The following is a 24,491-nucleotide window of genomic DNA, read 5'->3' as shown; positions in this document are numbered from 1 at the left end:
TGTTCAGAGGCAGGGTGACAGCTGAACGGGTCGCAAAGGTACAGCAGCTCAGTCCGTAACGTTAACAACAATCATCAGTAATTCCCGGTGTAAAGAGAAGCGCCGACAGCTTTCACCGTGAGACGCGTTTGTGTACCGACAACCGGAAGTGATTGAGTTTATCACAGGACGGTAACCGTGCGGATATTTTTTGTTCTTCTTCTGCAAGAGAGAAAAAGATCCGTGTTCGGATGTGCCAGCAGTGTTGGCTTTTTCGCATGGCGTAGGCACCTTTTCTAAAGCAGGGTACTCTTGATGTGTGGAGGGTCGGAGGAGGCCCTCGGGTCCACAGCTCATCCCGCTATCATTAACGACACCTCCGAATCTCCCAATTTGTGTGGAAAATGATCAACGACATGATTGTGCAATAGAGAGGAAGCAGCGTCGTTAACACGTCTCGACTACCTCAGTGTTGTGACTGTGGAGAGCAAGACACCGGGAAATACATTGTGCTTTTTTGTTTCCGGCTTTAAAACCCCAACAACGACGTGTGTGTGAGCGCTCACAGGGGAGACGAAAAGAGGGGATATCTGTGTCCTTGTCTTGTGTTGTGAGTGTGTGTGAACCCCTCCGAGGACCGGGAGAACCTTCACGATGACGGGCAGCACCCCAGCAGACATGGTGAGAGAATTCACTGTCAGTTTTTCACACTTAACCATTTACAGCCATTTATTTCCTCAAGGTTGTCACCAAAAAAGAGCAGCTTTGGAGTTGTCTTCAAGGCTGCTACTCCTGGTATCATTAATTTGAGTAGAGAACATCACTGTATAGTCCCAGTGTGACATTTTGATGGACTGTACACTGTCCTACCCAAGTTGGGTTTGAGGATCTCCAGTGCAGGAAGCTGTGGCAGTTTAACTTAACTCTCATCTGCATGTGCAAGTTTTACCTCCTCATTTTAACTCCTGTACACCTATACACTTTTGCTGACCATTTTTACACACACTTTGTGCAGTTATAGATTTTCTTTCTCGTGTATTTTTCCCCTAGTTTCAGGCAGCCATTGGCTCCCATTGATTTCTCTCTACTATGAAACCCTATAAGCACGCTTCTGACATCTCTTCATTTCCTGTGATCGATCACAGTGAACATCAAGGTATTTTGTGCTCACATAGATTTGAAAAGTTTGCACTGAATTGCCGCTGATGTTCACTAGGGATAAACAGATTAAACATTATATTGATTTGTTGATCAGTTGCCAGTTTTGATAGTTGAGTAGTCATTTATCAAGCAAACATTTAGCTGGTTTTAGCTTTTTAAATGCTTCTTTTCCGTTTTATATTGCTATAAAATGGAGTATGTCTGAGTTTCTGACGATGTATGTGTATTTTTCAGACTTTTATTTAAACTATAAATTGAAGTAAATGGAAAAATATCACATAGTATGATCAGTAATGAAAAAATAGCAGCCCTGATGTTCACTCTGAGGGATTGCACGACTCAAGCAAGTTTCAAGAGCCGAGTAATTGATTTTCATATCATTTGGAGATTAATGGGAGATAAAGACAAGTAGTCAAAACACATCCAAATATCTAAAACATAGCAACATGGTTTGTAATATGATTAGCTGTTATTTGAGGTGTAATTGATTGGTAGTAAATGTGCTACAGGACCTACAGGAAGAGATATATTAAGTGTTATGTTTGTTAGATTTGTTTGTATTGGTGTTACACAGGAATTCCCAGTTTTTCCCACCTTTCCTGGTGTCTACGGTGTGCTCTATGTTTGATATTTTGTTCGTCTTTCTGCCATACAAGAAAGCAGTTGAGGAGAAGGCTTGCTGCTGCCTTGGAGTGCACAGTGAGCAGTAATTGCATTGCTGCTACAACCCCATTATGTCACACCTACTGATGTAGTGGTGCTTTAACAGGAGGCTAAACTATAACCTTAAGTCTGTGGTCATCGTCAGGTGACTTTATCAGCTTACCCCCACCCTCTCAAGACGCTATCCTCTTATGACTTATTTCGCCCCAGCTTACAGACTGTGGTGTGTGTTATGAACTCCCATCATAAAGATTTATGTCAGCATCTCATGGGTAAGCTACTCCACAAATTAAAAGGCGTATAAAATGTGTTTAGTTGGGCTCACCCAGTCTGAGACATGATATTTCCTCTCTGTCTGGCAGGTTTATGTCTGTCATCTTTGCCGCTTGTGCGTGGTGGCTTTAAGAATACTTCCAGGTCTATGTATAGACAGGATAAACCACGTAATGTGCCCCTCAGCTATCCCAGCTGTGCCTGTCTCCTGTGTCCAAGTTCAGCTGATCCCCTGAACAGCAGGTCCATTATGTTGTTGGGATAATACTACGAGGAAGTTAGAGGTGAGCTGGCCTCTATGTATATGTCCAGGCAAAGCTAAAGCGTCTAAGTATAGCACATCGCAAGGAATTTTCATGGATTATGGACATAATCATGAGCCGAATGTGTCATTTTCTGATCTCTTATAGCTGGTGGTTAAATCTAAATAGTGTTCATAGAAAGTCTTGTTACATCACCATGTGTGTAGATGTGTGAGGCTTCATATGAGTTTCAGTCGTAGTGTTATGTGTCATTTAACAGTCCTGATATTGTTTTTCTTGTGTATTATAAGATGATCATTCAGCCAGAGAACTTTGGTTCAAGCCTTCAGCTGCCCTGCTGAAGTGTCTTTAAGCAATACACTGAATCCCTGCCAGCTGGTTTATAGCTCAGCCCGATTTGTGCTGTGAGAATTTCCCTGTGGGGGAAGTATCGCATTATTATCGCATCATTTATCGCCAGCGTTGGGCATAAAGTTCAACGGAAAAATAATAATATTTTTCAAGCTGCCAACTCTCGAGCATTGTTTTTAAATGGGTTTTATTTCAGCCAGAGATACCATCTTCGGGCTCATGTTATGAACATGCCTGCAGCAGAAATATTAAAGTCAAATTCTGCACAGGAGCAAGACATTTCCAGATTTCTGCCAGAGACAATCTTCAGAGCAATTGCTTCCTTTCGTGGTTTAGCTCAATCTATACATCAGACTAGCCCCTCCGAGGAAATTTATGCTTTTAACGCATCCTGTGTGGTTGAAATCAGCAGCAGATGCACTCTTCACCCCCCCCTCCTGTGTAGAGTGGGAGTGAGAGTAGGAGGAGAGGAGATTGCTGGTGCCAAACATTGTGGGTGAATGAATCTGAGAGAAAGAATAGGAGAAGAAATAGTCGTGCCTCTTGAGAATGAAGGATGGGATTTTTTTTTTTTGTCCTGTCTTGGAAAAGAGAAAAGGAGGAGGGGTGGAGGAATGGGAAGAGTGAAGGATGGGGAGGGGAGCAAATTGCCTTCGCTCCAGGCAAAACCTCAGAAGTGCTGACAGGGTTGAAATGGTCCCCATGGCAACAGTGGGACGCTTGGATGTGAGGTCTGCCCGTGTGAGTATGTGGAGGGATTGGGTCGGGGTGCACTGCAGGTATGTGTGTGTTTTCAACAGCGAGCAGACAAGAAAGAGAGAAGCAGGAGATGAATAAAGCACCTCAGCTCTGATAAGACCTGCTGAATAAATACACTCCACAAAAAAGACTGAGAATCCCACAGAGCAGAGTGAATTTCAAACATCACTGCTTTCGATATGTCCCAGCACGGCAGACGAGATAGGGAGATTCAGGTACACACACACACACACATACAGGGAGATGTACGTGACGGCTCCACTTTATCATAAGAGTAATTCAGAAATTAGCCCGATTCCCGACCTTTAAATCACTGCCCATGTCTCAGATTGTTTTAAAACACGAGTCAATTTATTCATTAGCAACTATTTTGAAGCAAAAATGCCAGAAATTAAATGGCTCCAGCTTCTCAGATGTGAATTATCACATGTTTTGTCTTTTTTAAAATTGTAAACTGATTACTTTTGAGGTTTTGGACTGTCAGTCAGACAAAACAAGTAACCTGAAGACGCTCCCTTGGACTCTAGGAATTTGTCATGGACATATTTTAACAATTGAATTTGTTTCAAGTGTTTTCCAAAATCACATTTCATTCTTATCATTCTTATGCAGCCTTTTTTTCTTAAACCCTTCTCCTTTCAAGCTTCAGAAACAAGAAACAGTCTTGTTTGTTCTTCTAATTGACATACAAAGCACAAGTAAATTATTCATCAGCCGTTAATAAAGCCGCTGGCTGAAGTGGTTACAACATGACTGTGTGGCTTCTCCTCCTGGTCGGAAGTTGCGCTGGCACACATCTGATCTCGATATGAGATGAAGAAATAAACACTGTTACCACACGTACGTACTATACATGGGTAGTGCTCAAACACCCTGTCATTTGTGCAGTGGTGAGTATGTGTTAATTTGTGTTGGAGGTGGCAATAGCAGCCCTTGTACTCAGCCAGACCAGGAGGTACGATAGAGCGTATTAACCCTTCAAATGTCTTACTGTCAAGTGTGGAGGATCAAACTCTGGACTGTGAAGGAACCGGAGAATCATGTACACTCACTTTGTCAATGCTGTTTCAGTTGTTAGACCTTCATCATTCATCAAATTGGTCAAACGGCAACTGCACCCTGTGAGCTCTTTAGGTCTGTGAGGTCTTCTAAAATTGTCAGGAAATGCTGCTGGTGTCCTTTGATGGGAATAGTGTTTATAAAGTTAGTACGACTAAAGTTAGTTGCAATAAATATCGGAAGTTTGTAGGTTGTCATTTCGGGCTGCGACTAACACCTGTTTTTATTATCGATTATTATTTTCTCGACAATTATTAAGTCTATAAAATGTCAGACAATAGTAAAAAATGCCTGTCACAGATTCCTAAAGCCCATCGTAATGTCATAAATGTGTTGTTTTCTCTGACAAGTAGTCCAAACCCTAAAATATTTAGTTTAGTATTATAAAAGACGAGAAGAAACCAGCAAGAATTCACGCTCAGAAGCTATAACCATTGATGGTACCATAAATTTGTCGATATATATTTATATATAAACTAAGAAGAGTTGATTTTTGTGTCACTGTATCAGTATGTGGCTAAAAGCTAGTTAGTAGCCAGTGTTACTCTCTGTGTGGCTCATTATAATTTGGATGCTTTGAAAGTGGTTTATAGTTCATTCCCACATTGTTTAAAAGTCCCAGTGGGACACACAGAAACACAGAGACACACCCACAAACGCACACACACAAAGGAGTCAAAGGTTAGGGTCGGAGGTCAGCGGTGTGTCGGTCGCGGATCAAAAAACAATGGGTGGGGAATCCTTGCTGCTGAAAACAGTACTCCCCGTCCCTCTTCCCACTCGAGCTTAGCTCAGCACTGACACCGAGTAGCTAGAGACGGAGAGAGAAGTCCGCAGGCGGTTTGCAGCCTCGGGCAGAGAGAGCTGCCTGCAGGGCTTTGATCGACACATTCAGAGGGAGAAACGAACACTATTGGATCCTGACAGTTGGATGAAGCATGTCACTGAATATGTGCGCGGTTGCCGATGCCATGTGTTGTGAGCCTGAGTCACAGATCAGGATTACGTCATCCCGCCCGGGTGCAGGAGTTGATATATCGACTCTGACATTGTCACATGCAGGCCTCGGAGCGACACAGAAAGTTCTGACAGCAGTTCTGTAGGTGCAGGAGTTGTGCTTTATTCATATTAATTTTAGGCATTTCAGGAAATTGATGACTCAGAGTCAGAACACTTACAGATTGTCAAGTGCAGCAGCGAAAAGATCTGTTCCACGAAAAACAAATGACCAGATACTCAGTTGTTAATGGTATTACTGTACACTGAGCTGGTAAGCAACAATAGAAATTAATGGTTGTTTAACATCATATTTTAATTGGCTGTGAGCCCGTGCTTTGTCTCTGTAGAAGGATTGTAAAGCATTTTGTATTTGTATTGACAGTTGCTGGAATTAGCAGAGCTTCTGTCAGTGTGTACATCCTGCGATTGTGTAGAATTAATTCAATTGTATTGATGCATGTCTGCAACACCAACAGGAAGTCCTATTGAGAACCTCTCATCCATTGATTGCTTATGTAACTGTTTGTTTGCTTATGTTTGTCTGTGTATTTTTCAATGTGGCATGTGTCTGGGCATGTGCATCCTGTGTGATGCCCTCTATGAATAATGACACCTACTGTACCTGCCAGCACTCCTGCCCCCCCCCCCCCTTTTCCATCTTTCATGTCTGTCTCAGCTGATCAGTTATTCATGGTATTCTCTATAGCTGCATGTTTCCTCTATGGGAATCATACTGCTCGTGGTGGTGAAAAATACCTAGAATATCATATTTTCAGGAGGCAATAAATATAACTTTTTTTTGTAGCTTGGCAGCCAGAAGTTTTGGATTTCCAGAACTTGCACAGTGCAGACACATGCCATGTATGTTCTGCTTGTGTTAGGCCTGAGTTTCATGCTGCGTCCTTTACCACCTGAAAAACACAAGGTGCATTGGTGAGGTGATAGGTGCTTACTCTTGTGCCAACTTTCAAGGGCACAGAGGCAGGTTGTGCCTGATGTTGCCAAGCGACCAGCTAACTGTATCATTAACATCTAACATCTCAGTCCAAAAGCTTAGCTAGATATATTTGTATTGTTGGAAATGGTAGCATTTAGCAAAGTTCTTGATTCCCATCAGAGCAAACTCTTGCAGTAGTCTTACTTTTCGATGTTGAAAGGAAGCGTGGGGGGAAAAAATCACTATTTGTCGGAGCATTCTGCCTTACAGGCCTCTCCAAAAAAAACTGTTTGATTCAGGGGCTGTGTTTGGATGGGGCAAGATTTAAGCCACCTTTCAGGCTCAGTAGGAAGCAATTTGATCTGCTCCTGTCAAAGATTGGACCACCAATCTCTAAACACAGCTGCAGCCGTGACACAACTTCTGCTGAATAGCTTTGCATTTGTCTCAGGTATCTAAATAGTGATGCGATAGTGTGCTTAAACCTCCAACTTGTCTCGTTTATGACTGACCAATGCTTAGAAAAGATAAGAAAGTTAAATATTGCTACATGTAGTTACAATTTTGTAAATTAAAGTCGCCTAGCTACATCAAATAAGAATCTGTAGTAATAACTTCAGTCAAAAGTACAAAAAAAAAATCCCAATAACTGTCTTGCTCAGATTAAGTGATTGCTAGTTTTGTATTTTTACATTAAAGCATCTTATTCAGTGGTTGGGATACTAAATTAGTTGAAGCTTTTTTAATCAAACTGTAGGTGTCTTAATTCAGTCATACCCTGTAATCCTCCAAACCTCCCACTGTCTTAAAACAGGTATCTAGCTACTGGTGATTCAGTCAGGTGGATTGCGTTCAGTTACCGGGCGGGTCACTCCACAGTTTGTGCAGTTGTGAGGCCATCTGGAAAAACCTGTTGGGGGAAAACATGCCACTACCAGAGAATTAAAGCTGGAGAGCAATCCCAGCTGATTTCTAGCAGCTGTGGGATTTCCCAAACTGCATTTGGGCTGTTGATAGAGAGCATGTAGTGATCCAGGCCTCTGCCTCCAGTGGCTCCCTTTTCCACAATTGTAAAAGAACATTCTCCATCATCCTCCTGGCAGTGGTAAATGCCCGCTACTGTTTCCGTGTGATGGATGTTGGAGCTTATAGCCGAAGTAGAAATGGTGGCTACCTCTCCATTTGGAAGAGCTCTGCACCAAGGTGGTCTTGACATCCCAAGGGACGCAACTCTCCCTGGTGCTGAACATCTGGGGACTGTGCCACATGTCTCTGTCACTGATGAGGCATTTCCTCTGCAGCTTCTCATGATGGAACTGTACCCTGGGCAGAACCTGGACAGAGAGAGGCAAATCTTCAATTACCGACTATCCAGGGCACTTTTGCCATTCTGGCAACACATTTCATTGGATTTATTTTGTTATTGCAACAATGCCACAGTAAACTGAGTTAGAGGTCATTGAGAAAACAGAAAAAAAGTACTATGTGGCCAGGAGAAGAAAAACAAGATGTCCCCAATAAACAGGAGTGAGGTACAAAAACATTAAAACATGCATCAGTCTTTTATTCGAAACTACAATTCATGAACTGTAAATCACAAAACAGAAAAAGCTTTCAAACAACTCAGTGCATGAAACATTAAGAGATAATGACTGTGTGTGTGTGTGTGTGTGTGTGTGTGTGTGTGTGTGTGTGTGTGTGTCAATATTTATTTGGACCTGTGCCTTTTCCTGCAGAGACAACCTTTTATTCGTCTCTAAAAAGCCTCAGATAATAAAGCTCATTATAATCTTGCTTTTCTGGAGTAGACATGATGCATCCCTGCAAGTCTGAGAGGTCCAGGTCTGCAGTCCCTTATCACTCTCTGACTGTGGGATGTCCAGTTTAAACATGGATAGTATGCACAAGGGTGAAGGGAGTCACACGTCAGCTGCTGCCTGCTCATTTGGTGCCTTGCTCCATTGGAACCAGGTTGAGGGTTATGCTGCGATCACTCCCACTTTGGCCCTCCTGTAGGGGTTATACAAAGACTTCTACTGAGTTGCACACTAACCATTAACATCACTTTAAGCAATTACAGCTCAACCCAACGATACGCTGACTGGGACTTTAGTGCAGCACCACAATTGGTGCCATACATTTTTAAAGGTTACTTGGCAACCAGAGAGGTTTCAAGAAATAAAATCTACATACAAACAAGACCACGGTATTTCCAGGTGGGCAGAACGTAGCTAATAGAGACAATGTGTTAGAGTTTTTTACCTGGTTGGATTCGAGATCTGTGGATTGAGGGCCTGACTGACTTGATTGCGGCATGTTTGAGGTACGAAATGCTCTAAAAAACCCTAAGAGCAAGCATGAAGCGTCAGTTCCTCTCCCTGCCTCCCTCTGAACCACTTCTTTCAATTAACTTTCCTTTCCTTAATGTCCGTGTCCCACAAGTACTTCCACTTCTCTCTGCAGTCCTCATCTGACTAAAAACAAGACAGTAACGATGTAGAGTATTAAAATGTTATCTGTGGGAGAGATCATAAAGCTCTGGATAGAACTGCAATAAAATGATCAACGTCTATTCACCATAGACAGATATTTACAGAAGAAAGCAGAGGTATCTGCAGGCTGTGTTCAGTTGTTTCTTGTCAAATAATGTGCGGTGTGTGTTGCTGTGTTCCAAAAGTTGAACTTTGTTCATCTCAGGGCACCTGGGGACACTTGCACGCCACAGTGAGAGCACCGCTACTGTGTGTCTGTATTGAAAACAATGGATTTAAGGGTGCAAAAAATGCAGCATGTCTGTGGGTCCTTAGGGTTGTAATCATAGTAGAGCTAGGTTACTTTACTAACCTGATTAGTTTTGCTATTTTGTACATTAACATTACCAAAGACACTCCATTCCTATTTCCCTGCACACTGGAGGCTACCACACACACTCCCCAACATTAACTCCACTATCAAACAACTCAATTAAACTAGAGTCATTGGACGCATTAATCAAATTGCTTTCTTCATGTGGACGTTTGCATTGGGTAACCAAGTGAAAACTGGAGTGAGAATGTTTTTGTTGACTCTAATGCTTTTGCTAATTCAGGCTGGAGGCACATTTCACAAAGCAAACTTTAATAACCACTGAGATTGAATCTTCAGGATGAAGCTAGTTATTAGATTTCACTCACCAGGCTTGAAAGTGAGACCCCATCTCCTTTGTTGTCGGTTTGTATTTCGGATCAGCCCAGCCAGAGGACTGAATAGTTCTGTGAGTAACCCAGAGGGTTTCTAAGAAAAAAAATAAAGTCAGTGTGTGCGTGTTGGGATAAGGGCTTATTCTGCTGGAAAATCCACCTCTTTTCAGCAGTCACTGTTGGCAGGTATGGCTTTGCTCAGGCTGAGGAATGTGTTGAACTACTTCACCGTTTTAGGGGCTCCCGGGTCTCGGTTCAAGAGGAAACTACTGGTCTATTGATTCCGGTCCTGATCTCTCTGGACAGTGAATAGGCACTTGTTTGCTGCATGTCTTTATGTCCTTGAAAATTTATTTTATAGGAGCTGTTTTAGCAGTGTAATTTACACCAAACTCACAGCGCTAATTGTTGATTCCTGAGCTCTGAGCTCTTGCAAAACAGCTCTCTACAGTACATGCTGGACACCTCAGGACAGAAGTAAAATGAGGACAGCGTTCAGCTTTTATGCCAAGTGTTACAGAGTCAGAGCATGACATAAATGAGTGGGTGTGAGTGTGAGTAATATGCGAGCACTCAGATGCCGCCAAGACGACAAAGTCTTAACAAGAATCTGTATGCCTGCAGCCACTTTTGAAGTATGTGTGTTTGTATTTTGTTAATGCCTGCGCACATTTGCATAGAGAAACCGGCTAAAGCACAACCTGTTCTTCCTGTTAAGTGTGACCTGTTTGCTGCTGAGTAACACCCACACATTTGCTCCAAAGAACAGCGCTAACTAGAGCTGCATCTAAAGGCCATTGTTTGCATATGGTGGTGTTGTGGCACTGTGCCATTTGGTGCCTTATATCTCTCTGGTAAGTCTGACTAGCCACCACCAAGTCATTGAAATTCTTGGGCAGGAATATAAAGCTAAATCAAAACACATTTTTCTTTTCAAACAATACCACGAACACAACCTGACGCCCTCCATGGTAGCTATGATCCTGACTCCAGGTTAAACCAAATCAGCAAAACAACAGCTATGTTATGGTGAAAAGAAAACACATTTACTGCCTCCTTATATTACAGAAATGAGATTCATAGGATGCCGTGGGCTGGCCGAATTGAGAAACTAAATGAAGGAAGAGAAACTTGAATTGCGAAGGGTTACAGAGTGACGCGCAAAGAGGAAGACGAGTGGTGAAACAAAAGCTAATTTAACCGGATTTAAAAAGATCTTTTTTTTACTTAAAGCAGTAAACAGTGTGAAAAACACTTTGCTCATTTGTCATTTGTCATTTCTCATATCCACTGAGTCAGTTCTGTGAAGTGGCACATTAGCCTCATTGAATATTCTACTCACAGAGATTTTTTTGCCAATCAGTAATGTGAACTAATGTGACTCATTAATGGAGACTAGCAGTTGCTAGCGTTCGTGTTCCTTTTTAGATAATACGTTTCTAATGGAGATTCTGCACAAATAACCTGCTCAATCAATGTTCTTGGTGCACATACTCTATTGATTTCAGTTTTACACCAGGCATTAATTGTTGACACACTCAGGATCGTGATGCAGTCTTTGTTTTAACGTTATTGTCATTCAAGTGATGTTACAGAAGGGGGACTTTCCATACGCTGTAATTTTCCTACATATAATTTGAATTTATGTAAAACAAAAGCTCTCAAGTAAAAAAAGACACTGCATCTCTCTGTAAGTCTAAATGTTGAGTAGAAAGAGAGAGCGTGTGTGTGTGTGTGTGTGTGTGTAGGAGAAATAAGGGATGGGAGGGGTAGTGTTTGAGTAGCTCAATAAAAGGAGCCTTTCAGCTGCACTGGAAACAATTTCCAGCTGAGGGGACATTTATATTAAAGCTTCGCCTTTGCCAGCACAGGCTGTTCGTGTGTGTGTGTGTGTGTGTGTGTGCGTCAGAGCAGCTCGCTAGCAAGAGTCAACTGTCCCTCTTTCTGATACATTTCGGGACAGGCTGCCATCTCTGAATCAGTGTTTAAATCTGTCCAGATATTCGAACGTCCTGTGCCAGCGCAGTCAGACAGACAATACGCACTGAGGGAATTAGAGGGTCAGTGCTGAGACTCTTTGGGTCCCAGACAGGGCAGACATTAGCCACGGAGCAGTCATCCAGAGGTCAAGCCTCATCGACTGGATGTTCCAACAGGATCAGCTGGCCTCCAGTCCTCACACATATGCCTTTAACCCAGACTTCTACTCTGTTGTGGTTATGACTTAATGAATAACTTTCATATGCTTTCAAAACAAGATGGTCTGACAAGCTTTTGTACTGGAACCCAACTCAGCAATGTAGCACATTTGACTGTTAATGATATTATAGTGTCTAGGGGCTGCAACTATGATTGTTTTCATTATCAATCCATCTGTTCATTTTTGTGGTGAATTGATTAGCCTAATTGTTCAGTCTTTTAAACACTAGCAAATAAAAGAGTACAGGTCAATACCCCCAGATGGGCTGTTTCGGTCGATCAACAGTCCTAAACCCAAAAATATTTAGTTTTGTGTGATATAAATTGAACAAAAACAGGCCACTTCGCCACAGTAACACCTGAAGAGGTTCATGGGTATCGTATAGGTGTGCTAATTTAGAATGTTATTTGTGACTGATAGCCACCCCTCCTTCTCCGATCATTAAATGTTAAGCGACAAGTTGTGGCAGAGGTGTTATCATTTCAAATGGGAATAAATCTTGTTTATTAAGACCTGCATGTAGTGTATTGCTTTGCTTAGGGCCTCCTTGTCCCACTCTGTCGCTGTGTTTGTCATGAGTGTGAGCTCTGCGCTGGGGATGTTTGGAGTCTGCCCACCCTGCACACAGTGACAGGGCCAACTGTTAGCATCACCGACGAATGTCACCTAATGGTTTTAACAACAGAGTTGAGCTGTTTTGGTGTCAGTGTGAGTTTGTTGCGACTGTTAAATGGCACAGTGTTGGATGTTAGCTTGTGCTAACCATTTAGACATTGAACTGATTGTTAGTGTGTTATGGCAGCAACAGAAAGTTTGCTGAAACTTTCCACTACCAGTGAAGAGGATTAGTATCCACTAAGGGTTGGGGGGTTTGTCTCTCATATAGGTGTCCACCTCTGCTTATGGGTCATCAGCTTTTTTAGGGGTGCTGTAGTCGTTTCACAGGAGCAACATCAAAGCATTGCCCTGGCGACAGCATACGACTCCATATATACTCATGACAGACAAAATTTGATTCCTTAGTAAGTGTACTATACCAAACACTAACTAAACTAGAGTCTTAATCCTCAGCTAAGAATGTGAGCCAGCTGCTGAAGCTTTCAGTGGTTTGCCACTATGTGAACAGTCCGTGTAAACACCAATAATCCTGCTATTTTTCTTATTATTAACCCAAACCTTTGTTTGTCTCAACCACTGAAATCGTCTTCTACAACTTCAATGTAAAAACACTGCTTCTGGTGTCATTGTACTACAACTTACAAAGACAGTAACCTGCATAGTTTATGTTGAACAGGATGTAACAGTGCATAATTTGGGTACTTGCGTATTTGAATTTGTGAGCTGTAAAGGCCATAGTCAAAGACAATAGGAAGGAAATGCTTTTGGCTTGTAGCTCAAAGGTCGTGTGACGTCAGAGGAAACAATAGGGAGGTGGAAACTTTTTTTTATTTTTTTTGCATCTTTTTTGATTTTATGTTATTCACACAGACCCACACAGAGACAGAGATATGTTGGTGGGAAATAGTCGCGGAAGAGTTTAAGATAGAGGAGACAGCCAGAGACAGGAAGGAAGGAGCGTGTGTGTGTGTGTGTGTGTGTGTGTGTGTGTGTGTGTGTGTGTGTGTGTGTGTGTGTGTGTGTGTGTGTGTGTGTGTGAATGTGAATGATTGAGAGAAAGAGCGAGCATGGAGAGAGGGTATATTTGGCCTTCATGCTGTCTTGCACAAATTTGTCATTGCATGTTGGATGCTATGGAGCACTCTGACTATGAATATCTCTAATGATCCCAGCAGGGCTTGTGTGTATGTGTGTGTGTTTCATGTGTGTATGTTTCATGTGAGTGTGTGTTATCTGAACGAGCTAGCAGTAATGAAGCATTGGACCTTGGACTAGAATGATTGGGGGCTTTTCATCTATTTTTTTTCATTGTTTCTTGTAATGAGGAAGCATCGGTTTATCTTTAGGGAAGCAGCAGAACTTTGACTCACAGAGAGGACATCAGATATCGACCTTTTGTATAGTTTAATTACACATTTTTGTGAAGTGGCTTCACTGTGGCAGAGACCATTCAGCTAAACATACAGTTACGGGCGAAACAGCAGCGCTCACTGTCTCTTAAATCCATATTCTAGGCTCGTGGGTTTGAGGCTCAGATGTTTGTGCGTGAGAAAGGCTGGCACGTTTTAGCTAAGTTTAGCTGACTTCCATTTAGCTCGGCACAGAATAGCTCAGTCAGCTGATCTTGGTGCAGTTACAGTTCATAGGGCAGTGTGGTTTAAGGCTCACCAGAACCATTAAGGCTCAGAGATGGCAGGTAAAGTCATCCTGTTTAATTTTTAATCTAAATGTCACAGTGTTGAATAAACAGGGCTGTATCTGTGAAGCTAAAGTGTGTCAATCTTTAAGCTACCTCTGCATGCATTTTGTGGTGAACTCAGGTGGATATACAAGGAGCAAATACTATATTATGGCTGTGAACACCTCATGGTCACGTAACAGGAAGCGCAACATACTGTAAACGGCACCCCTTTGCAGATTATGTCATCTGTATTCATATTTTTTTCTGCCTTTGGGTGGAACAATGTTTGTCAAAGATCTTGATTGGGTCCCCAGCTGCCACCCCCCCTCCCCTCCCTCTCCTCCTTGCTGCCGCATTCCTTCCTGTTGTTGCTTCTGTAAGCGGTTGCCTCCACTGTCTCCCCACTGACGCTGCCTTCTTCCTGTTGCGCACAACACAAACATAAGCGACGGCTCAGATCTCAAACCAGACAACAATGTAAAAAACAAACAAAAGGGAAACCCCTGAAGATGCGTGTCTTACACACTGTAAACACAAACAGTTGCACACTAACTTTGTGTTTGTCATGATAATTTATTCAATTAATTTCACTTCAGTTTTTACTGAAGCGCCGGGGCTTCCTGTGGGATTGTGAGTGGATTCTCTGTTGAGTAACTCTGCTAGGCATTGAGGCCACAGTTTGTGTTGCAACAGATGCATTATATTGCTTTGGTGTGGGTATAATGGCTATGAGATCTAATGAGATCTAATACAATATCACAAGCAGTCTCAAAAATGATCTTAGTATTGAATATACACCTTTCACCCTGTAATCTCTTTATTACAGCTATTATTGTTATAATTATTTGTGTGCATGTTAAATCCCTACAAAATGTCTAAATACATCTAATAGGTTTTAGATTTCTTATCATATATGCTCACTATAAAGGTATGCTATGCAGGATTGTCCATTTCTGTGTGAAAACACATTTGCCAATGAAAGTAAAATTAAAAGCCAAACCTAGATTCACTTCTGTTTTAGTGTTTCGCTTCGCTATATTTGCGTTTTTCGGGCGCTGTGTCTTTTAGATGTGTGCTGCTTATGGTCTGGCACCTGGGAGCAGTTGCACAAAGCACCGTACTTGAAGATTTTCCTTTAAATCCGAGTTACGGTTCCCTTTAAAAAAACAAAGGTTGCACAAAACATCTTGAAGTCTTCTTCTTGAGGTTTCCTCCTGCTCTTGGTCTTACACTTCAGGAACTGCTTTAAGTTTGTTAAACCCTTGCACAGAGGACCCTAGCAACCAAAGTAAGGAAAATAACAAAAGGTACTTCTGACTGCATCTTCACTGCAACATGACTGAGTTTATGGCGATAAATGAGGAAAATGAAGGCATCCCAAGAAGAGTGTTCAGCAACTGGGAGACCGGAGAGTTGGAGACATGTCCATTGCGGGTAAAAACTGTGACAGCTGACGTTAAATAAAGGTTTGGCTTCTTTATATAGCCCAGTGTACCTGATCCAGATCAGTTAAAAAATGGCTTAATCGGCCCCGATCCTGATCTTTGAGATCAGATTGGGGATGTCCCTAGTCGGTACTTTTTTGATAAATCTCCAAACTCACCTATGTGCTTTTAAGGTACACGCCCATAAACATCCTGAATACAGAAAATAAGAAGAAAATAAGAAAAAACAGGCGAAGGGCGGAGTCTCTGCAGGAAAATACAGTATGAGTCTTGTTTTTTAGGAAAATTCTGCATAGTATGTCTTGAAGATTTTATAAATGGCTTGCATTACATCATGTAAACCTGCATCTATTTCTGTCACTGCATGCTTCTTCGTTCCTGAACAGGCTTAGAAAATGCAGTGTGTGTGGGTGGGGTGGTTGGGGGGTGGGGGTGTAATACCCCTGGTTGTTTCTGTCCAGTGCCATCTGGTAAATTCCAGCACAGAGGGCATTTTAGCTTGCCAGCAGTCTCTCTCCCTCCCTCTCACACACACTCACATGTAGACACACATTTTCTCTGCTACACACACACACACATGGCGTCACGTGAGTTGTGACTGCAGGGCAGTACTCTTTTCTGGGGGAGAAAAAGAAAATGCAGCATTGTGGATGTCTCCCTGCCGTTTCTCCTCTCTGCTCTGATGTCAGTGCTCTTCCTCTCTCTCTCACATGTTACATCAGTCTCTCCTTTAAATGTCTGCTAAGCCTTTATAGTATCTGTGGAGAGGGACAAAGACGGTAATAGAAAGGGAATGAGTTTTAGATGTGTGCAGCAGTGTGCTGTGCTTCGTCAATTGGGTGAAAAACATCTACAAAAACAACAACTTGTCAGGATTTGAGACACAGAATTGGATTTACCTGCCAGCTATTCACTTTGAAATAATGGAATTTGTCTTAAAAGGTTTTCTCAAATCACAGCCCTTCATTTCGGGCTGAAAACACAACACAAAATTTTCACCTGCCAGCAGCAGCAGTATTGCACTCCGGATCATGACAGGGGATGATAGCACATATTTTGTGTTACATTTATCTGTCACCATCAAACTCCTTATCAGTAATAATGCCTGTGTCAACAAAGAGGAAAGCCAGCAAACGTTTGTTAATTCAACACGTTCTCATTCCAACCTCGTCACATATTGACATTTGGTCATGGACTTTCCACATCCACATATGACGTGCAAAGTATCCTGGTGCGTTGGTTGTTGACGTTCTGGGACACTGTGTCAAGTCTGCCTGTTAGATGCATTGTCTGCTTTCAAAAAAGACTTTGTTTTCACTGGAAATTCAGCATTTTCATACAGTCTCAACACCACAAATTGACGTTTTTTTTCCTTCAACAACTAATACACATGGTTGGGTTTAGTAAAAAACAACAGGGTTTGGCTTTAGAATCTTGTGGGGCACAAACACCGCTCTCTCGGGTGGAAGTCGGTGTTTGTTGGACCCATCCACTACCGTCCACTACTCTGACTTTTGCCATCTTAACTTTCATCCTTGTCCCGCTGCGTTTCCCCCTGACACCGCCAGGCACCATTAAACTATAAGGGCAACTGGCTGCATATCATGCTGACGTTAAAGTCGCCTTTTTTCGTTGGTTTCTGACGCCGCAAGTCACTAACCTCGGGCACGTTATTCTATATCAGAGATTTTCTTAATTATCATAAATCTGTAAATAAATTCTGATTAATCCATCTTAATATAAGATGTCAAACAATGAAAAATGTCCATTGCAATTATCTGGAGCACAAGATTGCTTATTTTCTCTGACCAACAATCCAAATCCCAAAGGCATTCAATATAAAATGACATTAAGCCGAGTAAAGCAACAAAATGTCACACTTTAGAGTCTGGAAATAGTGAGTGATCCGCATTTTTGATTCGTAAATGGCTGAACCGTTTAGTCTACTATAAATAATAATGAATGGAATAGCTTTCTGTCAATTGACCTTGATTACAGACGAATCATTTAATGTTTTCACATGAGTTATTTTTATTTACTTGGGGCCAGAATGTAAAAAATGCATAAAACTAAATACTATGTAAAGAAGCAATATTCTAAACCTTAATCTTAGAGGCATGCATGAAAAACAAGGAAAAGTACTTAGAAAGGACAACCTGAAAGGTTACAAATCAAGTTAATCTTGACTGCAGGGCATCTGCTACACACCGCTGGGGAGACCACCTAGGAAAGAGGCTGGGGTGGGGGGTGGGTGTGTGGAGACAGAGGGAGGAGGAAGGCAGGGGAAGGCAGGGGTCAGCACAGAGTGTGTAGTTCTCTTGGGAGGGGCAGAGCAGTGTGGGGATGCTGTACTTGACTCCAGGGCTTTCACATAGCGGGGGGTCAGGAAAACATGAGGGAGGAAGTCACATTGGTGAGACACCCTGTGATGGAAGTGAGGGAGAGTGAGAGGAGGAGGAGGAGGAAGAGGAGGAGGAGGAGGGAGCAGACAGGGCTGCTGCAGAGCAAATGGTAAGACGAAGGAGGTAAAGGACAGGAGGTCCTTTCATCACAGCCATCATCAGGGATCATCAACCCTCTGTGTGGTCCCTTCACACCAGCAGCATACCGACATGTGGCATGTTGGCCTTTGGGTTTGTGTCTCTGGTGGTGGCTGTTCTTTTCCAAGTGCCCGAAGAGGCGGAACACAGACGAGAAAGCTGGACAAATACTGTCTATTTTGGGAAACAGAAATGCCCAGAAATTAAGACAGAACAGAATCCAGTGCTCATTCGGACGTGTTATATGGATTTACAAGCTTTTAGTTCAACAGTATGTTATTGTATTTTCAGTATTTTGCTTGAAACACAAAAAATTGAAGTCAAATTGACTTATATAGTTGTTTTGTTAAATTAAGACCTTGATATCTTAATGATAATGTTCAACCCAGTTTCTAAGGCGGTTTTGTACTCACATGTAACTCAAAATAATATTTTATCAACCTAATTTGTGTAATAGATAGACAGGAAGTTCATTCAATCAGTTGTACCACCACATAGACCTGATGTCACTTTTCATTGTGCTTAGAAGTCAGAGCAGGGTACATTTTGAATACAGAGGACATCATGTAACTCTGCATTGTGCTGTTGAACAAGAGTGAGTTCCAAAGTGAAAATTGGGTGTTGATGTTAGAAGAAAGTGAGTTAAAGAGACATGCTACAAAAGTTATAGCTCTGATGCAATATCGTTTATATATGGGGATAACAGGGCGCATATCACATTCAGTGTTGCACTCAGCTGTACGCACAAGACAAGTGAAAGACTTAATATTGTAAAGAATGAAAATACTTGGCAGCTGGCCAGTCGCCACATGAACTGGGTGTGAATGTTGGATTATTGTTAGAGCGATTCTTGGGCTGTACAAGGTGTGCTACCATCGATACAGTCAGGAATGTGTTTAGAAAAGTTTCAGAACAGCTGTTGCTTTCCTTTGCTTTCACACAGTTTGTATCTGGAGAAGCAGGGTGATGTTATCAGTTGATAAATCGCCTCTAAACTGTTGGCAAAAGTCCGCCTCGCTGCAGTCCTTATCAGCCTCATAGCTGCTGTTTCCTGCAGAACTTCATATTTCTTGGTCGACCAGGGAAACATCATTTCACTACCTGTATCACATTGTCAACCACAGACACATCTTCATGTCACTGTTCCCCCGCTTCTCTCTCTCATCTCTTGCTTCGTGTTTGGGAGAGAAGGACAGACGGTCCATAGACGCTGACAGAGGGATGAGAGGAGAATCGATTAAAGTATACAAGAGCAATTTCACGTCTCGGCCCACAGCTTCAAAAGCAGGGCCTCAGCAGCCAGCCCCAGCAGGCATGTTCGAGCGTGCACACACAGTGTTGGTGTGTTCATACATGAGCAAATGCGTGTTAATTTAAAACACCAAATAGTGAAGTGGATGAGCAGAGGAACTAAGTGGATTTCACCTCCACGCTTCCTCTTTTTGGCTGTTGCTCTGACCTTCGCTGTTCCCTCCTTGAATCCTCTTTGAGTTCCCTCTCTCATTTCCTCCTTTGGTCCCACGGGCTCGCCTCCAAAAGTGTCAGCGTTTCCTCTGTCTCCCTAAAGCATCAGACCTGGTCATCACTATCATGCCGCCTGTACAGCATCAACACTTTGGAGGTGATGTGTGATAGAGGACTCTGCGAATATCTGTCTTTTTCTCTTCTCTAAATGTTAAATCTTTCTGTGGGTAGGTTTTTTGTCTTTTGTGTTGTTATGTCTCTCTGTCTTTGCCTGTTTTATGTTTCCTTTCCCTCTCTGAAAGTATTTATTGGAGTTTTGTTCTCCCCGATGACATGACAGTGGATCCACCCCTGGCTGAAGTCTGCTTTGGGGATGGGGCTCAGTGAAAATATTCAAGTGAAACCGTCATCTGTTTTTGCTAAGTGACAGTCTTTCTAACTTTACCACATTTCCATCTTCCTTTTATTTTCTCTGGTAATTTAATAAAGTATCTTTGGGCCATGTGTTGACTCTGTTGAGATGTGGAAAAGCTCAGGACGTTCATCCAACAGAGGAAGGAAAGAGTCAAGCTGGCATATGTTTGTGTGTGTCTGGGTGAATGGTGGCTTGTGCCATGTGACCTCTGTGGAGAGATGTTGTGGTGGAGGTGGTTTATTGGTCTCAGGTCTCTGGTTGGTGTTGAGGGGTTTGCAGATGTTAAGGATGTCAAAAGAGAACATAAAACTGCAAAAGCTTGTTTTTTTGGGCCATTCTGGGCCAGCTGAAACAAGATGTAAACACAATATTAACGAATCACCTTCTAAGTTGATATTGCAGACTTAAAAGCAACAGCTTTATTATCATTTTCACAAAGAAACACTACAATGGATGCTACAATGACATTGCTAGTTTGCCGTCCTTTGTAATTGCCATTCATGCTTCAGAGTGAAAAACAGCAGGGTTGCACCAGTTTATCGGCCAAACATCAGTACTGGCTGATAGTCGCATTATTGACTGCCATCGGCAAATGAAATGACATTCACTGATGGCAATAGCTGATGTTTTCCTATGATATCACATTAATTTTGTGCAGGCTAAAAAGCAGGGCTCGAGATTATCGGCGTCCTGTCTTGCTGTGGATCGATAGATAAGTTGTTTGAGATGAACAGAGACGATGAACAGAGACGCCCCTGGATGTCTTCAGGGCAGAAGGACGCAGTAAACTCACTATTGACGTGTCAGGGGACGCACCCTATTTGTTCCCTGATCATTTCACATTGTGAACCACAAACCCGTGTTGACATGGGCAGGAGGAGAGCTAGCTAACGTTAGCTGTTAGCGGTTAGCAGCTGGTGGATGGAGCAAACAGCTAATGAAGGTTGCATTAAGTTCTATCATGATGCATTCAAACTCTACTCAATAAAAATGAGTGTTGTGCGAAAGCGAATTATAACATTATCGTGATGTGTTCAAATGTGATCTTGTAAAATTTAGTTTTAGGAATAAATAACAACAAAAACAGAACAAGCAACAGTAACAGAAAAATGCTAGTATTAGCTGTTGTTATTTTAAACAGCAGTTGTGGCCCAAAATTTCACAATCAGTGCATCCCTAAAAAACATTTCTTCTTCTTCTAATGAAAACTAAAGACAAACTAATAAGACAAATATACAGTTTAAATGTATATATTTATAAACAACATAAGAAACTGTAGAGTCTGATCTCTCATAAGTTTTTAGGGCTGAACAGTGGAAAATACTCAAGTATCAGATTGTATCATGGACTATATGTGTCATTTTCTTCTGCAAATGCTATCACATCTTGTGGTGTTGTGACCTCAAATGTCAGACAACATAGACTTATCAGATGTTAATTTCTTAAAAGTTAAGCCTGTTCAGTCTGGCCTAAAACAGAGTTAACATCGTGTTTTTCATGTTTATTAATGAATTCAGTGACATGGTTTGAGATACTTAATCCACATGTGTTTTATGTAAAGGAATAGTTTAGCAATTTGCATATACACTTTATTTCAAATCACATTCTTGCGACAAGAAGAGGCTTGACACTCAATTTTCCCTTTAATGCATACGTAAGTGGTTAATCTTTACTGTGGCTTGCATGGTTATCCTGTTATTGTGACTTTTGCGGTGAACAAAGAAGGTAGCATCAAAATGAGGGCAGCCAGAGACGTAGTGACAGCTGGTAAACATGCTTTTGTGTAAATGTTTAGCTGGGCTTGAACCTTAACAACTAATCAGGTTAGCTAACACTGCAGTGTGTGGTACGGTCCATCAGTCCCTGCACCATCTTCATCACACCTTCCACACACACTGTCCTGTCAGCGTGTGGGTTTCCATTAGGTAATGCACTGTCGTCTACTTAAGTTTTGGCTCACATTTGGCATGTTAATTCATTTGGCCCTCGGGTGTCAAACAGCCATTTTGAAATGTGAAGAAGCAAGACATAGAGTTGAGGGAGAGACAGGAGGCAGCCATGCAAAGTAAACCTGCGTCAACCTCTTTGTGACAGCTCTGATCACAGAGAGGAAGCGATAGGAGGAACGTGTGATCAAAGGCACCTACCTGGCGCCTGTCAGGAGAGAGGAATGCAGCCCTGGGTGTGTGTGTGTGTGCCAGTTAAGCGAGGCAAGTTTTCAGAGAAGATACCAAGAGGGGAGATGACAGTATGAAAGGAAGCTCTACCTGTTTCTGGTGAGAGGAGAGGCAGTCGATGGATTAAAGGGTTATCTGTTTGTAAACGGGAGAAGGGAGTGATGAAGAGAGAGGACAGAGTGCGGAGAGCTGTCAGGTACAGTGCCGGCTGGAGCGCAGGAAACCGCCTATCACGCTGATGACAGGAAGGAGAGGGAGGGAGAAGAGGAGCAGAGTGGTTTTATGGTTGTGATAAGGACGTCAGCGTATCAAAGGATAGGTCTGTATGAATGACAGTACAAAAGGACAAGGGCTTGGAGAGATATATGAGGTATGATGGGGCAACTAAGTAATGAGACGTGTTACTGAAAGTAGTGAGAGCAACTGAAGGAGGAAGGGAGTTTTGTCGCTCATTTTCTCCTGGATCTAAAACCCAGACATACAACTGCAGCAGTGGGATAATGATGTTCATCGCTGCAAGCACAACTCTGTGTGGGTCAGAGTTTAAGTCTGAAAAAGAAGACATTAAAATACAAAAAGCCTCAATGTCAAATAATAAGTTTTCCCAAGCTTAGATTATGTATTTTTAGTCTTCGCAGAGGAGCTGTAAGAGGAGGGCTTCTTTGCTTTGTGCAATTAAACCGCCACCGGATGTTTGATGCTACAACAAAGGAAAGAAACCTTAATTTAACAACACTATTAGAACTGTAATGTAGCCATTAGCTGGCTCTGCCACAGGAAGTTAGCGTGAGACACCAGAAAGTGCATCTGATGAAGGTTTGTGGTGTTGGCTCTTACAAGCTCTCTTACAGTATGTCCTCTCTTTAATGATTAATGGCCGTAATAGAGTCCAACAGGAAGAAGGTCTGTGTTTTATGCCCAGGCTGCTCACTTTATAGACAAACAGGGACACTGGAAGAAATAGTGGGAATTAGTCTTGTTTTCTTGAGCGTATTATCGCCTGAATTGTTGTGTGTTACCTTGGAATAAGCCATTTATATCCACATACCAAGCAGGTCCTCTTCCACAGAGTCTGCCATATTGCACTGCCATGTATGTATAGCTGCCAAGAACAGAAAACAAAACATTGGCTCTAGATAGGTCCAGTCGTGTCTTCATGTTGGCCACTGTAGTTCTCCTACACGCTTGGCACACGCAACAGTTTTCAGTTGGTTGCGGTCTGCAGCCTCAGCTGCTAGATGCAACTAAAAAAGGTCTGTACCTGACTCAGAGTTCTGCCCATCAAATCACATTCAGCCATTCAATGCAGATATTCGATGATTCATTTATTTCCATATAAAGTTTGCAGGACGTTCTGTGTGACAGTGGCATTCACGTAACACAGTAAACAAACTAACAATGGGTCGGAAATGTGCAATGACATTTTTTACCGACACAACAAACAAACAAAAGCCAGAGACTGTGTCGTATTAAGTTGCTGTGAGCTGTTAATTCAACATTTACCAGCAGAGGAGAGAAGATAATGTTATCTCGGAAACGTATGGTGCAGAGACTCACTTCCTGTGCCGCTGCCTGTGTGCCCGCAGCTCCCTGTACTAAAGAGTAGCGTGAAAGTGAAGAGCACTCACTCCACAGCAAAATCCTGGGACCAAAAATCCCCTTTATAGACATTAAACCTGGAATAACAGACTTTTTTTGCCACTTAGGGGCAGCTGAAACAAGTTGTGGACAGAACACTGAGACATCAACACCTTTTAATGTTGATGTATTAACCAACAGTTGCTTATTTGCACATCCAGCAGTTACAGATCAACATAAGCGTTCATTTTAAGTCGTGCTTGTGGTCACCGGATGAATTTAAGTCCGATGTTCACTCTGTTTTAGCTCTGTTTTTGGTCCCAATTCATAACGGAAATATTTGGCTCCTTTCGCTGCTAAATGCTGCACTGTGTTCACCAGCTAGTTGTGAACTTTGTTTCCAGTTTGGTGCTGAGCAGGTAGCGAAAACTTTACAGAAAACTTTAAAGATTCTGTCAGTCTCATCCTGTGTTATAAAAATGCCTTTATGGTTTTGCTGTTTGTATTTTTGGTTACAGCCCCTCATCCTCCAGCCTCTGTTAAAAAGTAATACTCCAGGTTATGCTGTACAAGAATCAAATGATTGCTTTCAGCATGATGCTAAGGTCCTTATTATTGTACAGTAGTGGTTATTCAGGCATGGCTGTGACACCTGAATGAATGCAGCAGCAGCACACGCCTAGGGTTATTTGCATTTCCTTCGACAGACACAAAAACACAGCATTGTATTTGCTGTTAAAGAAAAGACCA

The 24,491-nt window shown here is 42.2% G+C and overlaps 1 protein-coding gene across 1 annotated transcript in view; it reads left to right on the top strand.

The window, feature by feature from the left end:
* The window catches only part of ubl3a (ubiquitin-like 3a), a 42,836-nt gene continuing 18,345 nt past the window's right edge, over positions 1 to 24,491 (top strand). The window contains exon 1 of the mRNA XM_050040388.1: positions 1 to 660. Within this exon, the coding sequence (XP_049896345.1) occupies positions 634 to 660 (27 nt within the window). The 5' untranslated portion in view covers positions 1 to 633. The remainder of the gene's footprint in view (positions 661 to 24,491) is intronic.

The sequence above is a fragment of the Epinephelus moara genome, chromosome 3 (assembly GCF_006386435.1).
Source record: "Epinephelus moara isolate mb chromosome 3, YSFRI_EMoa_1.0, whole genome shotgun sequence".
Lineage (NCBI taxonomy): Eukaryota > Metazoa > Chordata > Actinopteri > Perciformes > Serranidae > Epinephelus > Epinephelus moara.
The sequence above is the reverse complement of the archived record's forward strand: the minus strand, read 5'-3'. Positions and strand labels throughout refer to the sequence as shown.